We start from the raw sequence: 5998 nt of genomic DNA, 5'->3' as shown, positions 1-5998 counted from the left end.
CTTGTCTGTTAGGCCATCGACAAGAAGGTTGGCGAAAGGACGAAAAGCCAGCGCTGGTCAGCGCCGATTTCACACCTCCCAGGCCTACTCGCCTCATCTCCCATCTCTCTCTCTCATCTCCCAGTGCGGCCCGCGGTCTTCTTCCGCCAGTCTGAGACCCCTGGCCCAGGCGCGGCACAGCCCCAGGGCCACGATGGGGACGCCCTGGGCCAAGCCTCATCGTGGTGCGACCTGGGCGCCTGTTGGTTCGAGTCCTATTTGGTGACACTGGCGCTCTGGCCCGGGGTTTGGCCACGTGCGCCGGTCTTCTGGCCCACTGTGCAACGGTGGGTGTCGCCATCTGTAAGCCTCTAGCGGCAACCTTCCAGTCGGTGGCCTAACAGACAGGTGAACCTCTTGTTTTATTGAGTTTTAATGTCATTTCTGGGTTTCATGATGGCTTTTTGGCCTGCGTAAACATTTTTAAGAAAAACAATAAAAAGTTGGAAAAACACGTTTGAGGACAGTTACACACGGTGTGCTTGTCTGGCTCAGGGAAATTGAAGAAAATAGCGATACTTCGGAATCCCATATTTCTAACAAAGATGTCATCAAAAGTCGCTTGGCAAATTGAATAGAAACCGAATTATGCACGCGTTTCACCTGTCCAAATGCGAATACAACAGAAAACGAGGTTTCAGAAATTCGCAAATGTTTCAGGAACGCCTCACATTGAGCCATAACTGACACCCGGCCTAGCGAGCCACCAGCGCCCGGCAGGTGGGCCCGCCCGGCTGTGCCGCGGCGCTGAGGTGTTGCCTGCCTGCCAGGCGCTCCAGTCGTGGGGTCACACGTTCGCTTCGAGTCCCATTCGGCGACTCTGGCGCTCGAAACGTGGCCCGGGATTTGGCTCGGCGACAAGAAGATCGTCTGGGCTACGACGACGACCACGTAGCGCGCTCCCCCGAGGCCATGCAGGCGTTCATCGTCGGCACCGTCGCCTCCTGGGTCGGGCTCGAATTGAACGCCAAGAAGTGCGCCACCCTGGCCATGCGCCGCAGCGAGGCCGTGAAGGCCGTCACCGCCAACCAGGGCCAGCCCATCCAGGCCATGCAGGCCGCCGACGCGTACCAGCACCTTGGAGTCCCCGGGCTCTACGTCAACCAGACTCCCGAGGACGCCATCAAGTCCATGCCGCAGGACCTCGCCGCCGTCAAGGACTCCCTCTTGGCTCCTTGGCAGAAGCTCGACGCCGTGCGCACGTTCATCCTGCCGCAGGCCCAGTTCGTGCTGCAGGCCACTCGCATCCAGAAGACAGCCTTCCAGGACCAGGACAAGGCCACCAAGAGCGCGGCCAAGCAGTTTCTCCATCTGCCTGACCGAGCGAGCAACGAGATCATCTACATCCCCTGCCGCTCAGCTAGAGACCCTCCCGTCAGAGATGCGCAAAGGGGGGCCCTCTCGGCCAATCACAGACGACTGGTAGTCCCGTGCGGAGCGGGAAGCCCGAATTCGCCCCGCGCGAGGCTACGCAGGGCAGCATCTGGTGCGGCACAGCAGGTATACGGCGGTCGCCCGCTAGCCTGACTCAGGGTGCCTTTGACTCCACGGGACTACCAAGCGCTGGCTTGCGCATCGGGAGGGTCTCTACGCTCAGCGGGCTCGCCGACGTGGTGCCGTCCGGAAGGCCTTCAAGATCCTCACCTGGCTCGAAGGCGGACTGCGGAATAAAGTCAGTCTCTGTCGCACTCATGGGGCTCTCCGTGAAGGGGCGAGAGAGACGGAGCGACAGTCGGCTTGCATCCACAGGCCGCGCCCCATGGCCGGAGGCGTGAAGGGGCAGGGTGCGGTGGGGCGGGGTGGGGTGGAGTGGGGTGCGGCGGGGCGGTGCGGTGTTCGGCGGGGAGCGCACAGTGGGCCAGAAGACCGGTGGAGGCGGCCAAAACTCTGGACGCGTTTTGAGCACTAGAGTCGCTGAATGGGACTCGAACCGAACGTGTGACCCCACCAATTGATTCCTCGTTCGGAGAGCAATCCATTTGTGGGTTCACACGTTCGGTTCGAGTCCCATTGAGCGGCGCTGGAGCTAATAACAGGAAAAGTAGCGATATTCATCGGCAACTTTGGCCCGTCCCGTACATTAAGGAACGTACAAATTTTGCCTATGTTTGACCCTGACGGGAATTAAACCTAAGTCTGGGGTTAAAATAACTGTAATTTTCGTCATCAGCACCCTCAAAAACATCAGAAACAATGCAAAAACTCAAATAAAAAGAATGTTTAAAAAATACCCCGCTAAGATTTGAACCCGGGTCCGAACTTCTCCGATTCGCTCGAAACTGGCATCATTGGTTTTTTTCTCGTCGCCCCGATTCCAAAAATACCGCTACATGCCCTTCTAGCTGCATCCGTTGACGAGATCCGCCACGACCCCATGTAGACCATGATGCACCTGCAGCAGCGCCCCCGGGGCTCGGACCGGATTTGCTGCCACCGGGCGGTTCTTAGGGTCACCCAACGAGGCTGCATACCAAATTTGGTCAAGATCGGTCCGCGGAAAGTCCTCGGACGAACGAACGAACGAACGAACGAACGAACGAACGAACGAACGAACGAACGAACGAACGAACGAACAAACGAACGAACGAACGAACGAACAAACGAACGAACGAACGAACGAACGAACGAACGGACGCACAGCAGGGATCATACTATATGCCCGTCCCGTTCATTTTTTTACAAAAAATGAACGGGACGGGCCAAAAAACGCGTTTAGAGTTAGATGCGTTAGAGCCAGCAAAAACTTTATGAAAAAAAAACAATAAAAAGTTAGAAAAAAACGTTTGAGGACAGTTACACACGGTGTGCTTGTCTGGCTCATGGAAATTAAAGAAAAAAGCGATACTTCGGAATCCCATATTTCTAACAAAGATGGTATCAAAAGCCGTTTGGCAAATGAAATACTAACCGAATAATGCGCGCGTTTCACCTGTCCAAATGCGAATACAACAGAAAACGAGGTTTCAGAAATTCTCAAATGTTTCAGGAACGCCTCAGAATGAGCCATAACTGACACCCGGCCTAGCGAGCCACCAGCGCCCGGCAGGTGGGCCCGCCCGGCTGTGCCGCGGCGCTGAGGTGTTGCCTGCCTGCCAGGCGCTCCAGTCGTGGGGTCACACGTTCGCTTCGAGTCCCATTCGGCGACTCTGGAGCTAAAAACGCTTTGAGAGTTTGGCAGCCTCCCATGGTCTTCTGGCCCACTGTGGTGCGGGGGGGCGCGGTGGGGCGCGGGGGGGCGCGGGGGGCGCGGGGGGGCGCGGTGGGGCGCGGTGGGGCGCGGCGGGGCGGGGGGGGGCGCGGTGGGGCGCGGGGGGGCGGGGCGGGGCGGGATTCAAACTTGCCACGGTGGTGGCGGCGACCCCCTTTGGGGACGGGCAGCCCCTGGCCGACATGGACAATGCGAAAGTACTCACCCCCCCTTGAGACGCCCCGTGAGTGCGACAGAGCGCCCCGAGGGACGGCTGTCACAGGACACACAGTGGGCGGGAAGCCCGGCGCAGGCGGCCAAAACTCTAGACGCCTTTTGAGCTCCAGAGTCGGAAAACAGGACTCGAATCGAAAGTGTGACCCCACCAACGGATTGCTCTCCGAACGAGGAGTACATCGGTGCGGTCACCGCAGGCGGCAAAAACTCTAGACGCATTTTGAGGTTCAGAGTTGCATCCATTGGTGGGGTCACACGTTCGGTTTGAGTCCCATTTGGCGACTCTGGCCGCCGCCCGAGTCGTCACTCTTCACTGCCATGAAAGTGCGAGCGAGACAGAGCGACGAAAAGGACTCTCGGAATGAGTCTGCAGGCCGCGCAATGGGATGTGAGCTCATGCTCGCAGCCCCGCACCGCCATTGTGGTGCGGACATTGTGCAGGGGGGGGCCAGGTAATGGCGCACGGGGAGGGACGGCTGTCTCTCTCCCCCCGCCCCTCGCCCCGCCCTCGAGCCACCGGCGCCTGGCAGGTGGGCCCGCCCGGCTGTGCTGCGGCGCTGAGGTGTTGCCTGCCTGCCGGCGCTCCAGTCGTGGGGTCACACGTTCGGTTCGAGCCCCATTCGGCGACTCTGGCGCTCAAAACGCTGGGGGTTTGGCTCGGCGACAAGATCATCGCCGTGCTGCGCTACGCAGACAACCTCGTGCTGCTGGGCGCCCCCCCGGGGCCATGCAGGCCTTGCTCTACATCGTTAGCACCGTTGCCGCCAGGGTTGTGCTCGAGTTCAACTCCAAGAGGCCCGGGACTTGGTGGCGTGGTCGTGGAGCCCCCCCCTCTCGCCCTGGCGGCAGCACCACTACGTCGAGCGGGACTCGCAGAGGCTCGCCGGCCCAGGGGAACTTGCAGAGGGCCTCCATGGCGTCCGCCGCGGCGCGGTGCTTGCCGTGCTCGGCGTGCTGGCGTTGGCGGACCAGGGCGTGCAGCACGCCGATAGGCCTGCCCGGCTGAGCTGCGGCGCTAAGGTGTTGCCTGCCTGCCAGGCAACACCAAGGCGAAAAAAGGTCAGCGCCGATTTCACACCTCCCAGGCCTACTCGCCTCATCTCCCATCTCTCTCTTTTTTCCCCCCAGTGCAGCCCGCGGTCTTCTTCCGCCAGTCTGAGCCCCCTGGCCCAGGCGCGGCGCAGCCCTAGGGCCACGATGAGGACGCCCTGGGCCAAGCCTCATCGTGGTGCAACCTGGGCGCCTGTTGGTTCGAGTCCCACACTGCAGGAAATAACCACAACAAAAGTACACAAATTTTTGGCAAATTTTTATCAGGTTTTTGTTGCACTTTTAAAGTACAACAATTGTTGTACAAAGTACAATGGAACCGACATGACGAGTGCTGGGCAGTCCCGGCCTCGTTGGGTTTGTACAATTCTCGTTGTACTTTCTACAATCCCTGTTGTACTTCTATTGTCGGTTTTTGTTGTACATTTGTTGTACTATTCGCACTTTTTCTTGCAGTGCATTTGGCGACTCTGGCGCTCTGGCCTGGGGTTTGGCCACGTGCGCCGGTCTTCTGGCCCACTGTGCGACGGTGGGTGTCGCCATCTGTAGGCCTCTAGCAGCAACTTCCAGTCGGTGGCCTAAGAGACAGGTGTACCCCGCCCCGCAAAGCCCCGCCCAGCCCGCCTCGCCCCGCCCCGCTCCGCCCCGCCTCGCCCCACCCTGGCCCGCCCCCGGGGCCCCCCAGCCTCGCGTCGCTTCGCCGTGCCCCCCCCTCCGCCCCGCCTCGCCCCCCCTGGCCCGCCCGGGCCGCCCCCGCCTCGCGTCGCCTCCCACCGCTCGCCTCGCTGCCTCGCCCCCCCCCGTCCCCCCAAACCCCGGCCCCCCCCGCCCCGCGCGGCTCGGCTAAAGGTGCGGCCTATGCGGTGTAGTGCCGTGCGGACCTGCCTGTGCCTGCCTGCCGTCGCGCACACTGTTTGCCTGCTGCAAGTTCGCCCGGGGATGAGCCAGGCAGCCCGGGGGCCCCGGTGCAGGCCGTCGAGGCCGTCGAGGCCGCCCCTGCCGCGGTCCGAGGGACTCGGCACCGCGGCTCGGCACTGGCCGGTGGTACCTTACCAATTTACTCGCGAGAGAGACAGGCGGAGCGGCGGCACGACGGTCACTCTCACACACGAACAGCACACACACAGAGCATGGACAATACAAAGTGAAGTGCCCTGGCGCAAACTGCACAACTTGAAGCGGTGAACCGGCCGCCGTGCACTTCAACTAAGTGTCGCGGGACCGTGTCGGGCATTTCCTGGCGGGTCGCTGAGCTTTCGTCCTGCTGATTGCCAAATCCAGCTTGAAATCGGCAACCTCGCTGACACAGACGGATGGGAGTGCAAGCAGACTAGGCTGCGAGATCAAATTTAACTCGCAGACTGTGCCTCTGCACTCCCCCCTTTCTGGGAAAAGGGGCCCCCGTGGCTGGCAAGGCGACAGGGACGGTGACGTCGTCGGTGTAGCGGGCCGGCGCAGCTGGGCAAGGCGACGTTGGCTCCCGCA

General features: G+C 61.0%; 1 protein-coding gene across 1 annotated transcript; it reads left to right on the top strand.

Annotated features, from left to right (window-relative positions):
• The first annotated feature begins 951 nt into the window (after window positions 1-951).
• On the top strand, window positions 952-3052 carry LOC117647907 (uncharacterized protein T26G10.4-like). The gene is made up of 2 exons (XM_034389881.1): window positions 952-1413; window positions 3026-3052. Exons 1-2 carry the CDS (start codon window positions 952-954, stop codon window positions 3050-3052), a joined length of 489 nt encoding a protein of 162 aa, XP_034245772.1.
• Window positions 3053-5998: the final 2946 nt, after the last annotated feature.

This window comes from Thrips palmi, unplaced genomic scaffold (assembly GCF_012932325.1).
Source record: "Thrips palmi isolate BJ-2018 unplaced genomic scaffold, TpBJ-2018v1 HiC_scaffold_3, whole genome shotgun sequence".
In the NCBI taxonomy this organism is placed as follows: domain Eukaryota; kingdom Metazoa; phylum Arthropoda; class Insecta; order Thysanoptera; family Thripidae; genus Thrips; species Thrips palmi.
This window is presented reverse-complemented; position numbering and strand designations above follow the sequence as displayed.

Bases quoted from the DNA above. Each gene is read 5' to 3' on its own strand.
- LOC117647907 (XM_034389881.1), top strand. From the start codon at position 952: ATGCAGGCGTTCATCGTCGGCACCGTCGCCTCCTGGGTCGGGCTCGAA. The intron at 1,414-3,025 runs GTCAGAGATGCG...CAAATGTTTCAG, and splicing joins GCTCAGCTAGAGACCCTCCC to GAACGCCTCAGAATGAGCCA.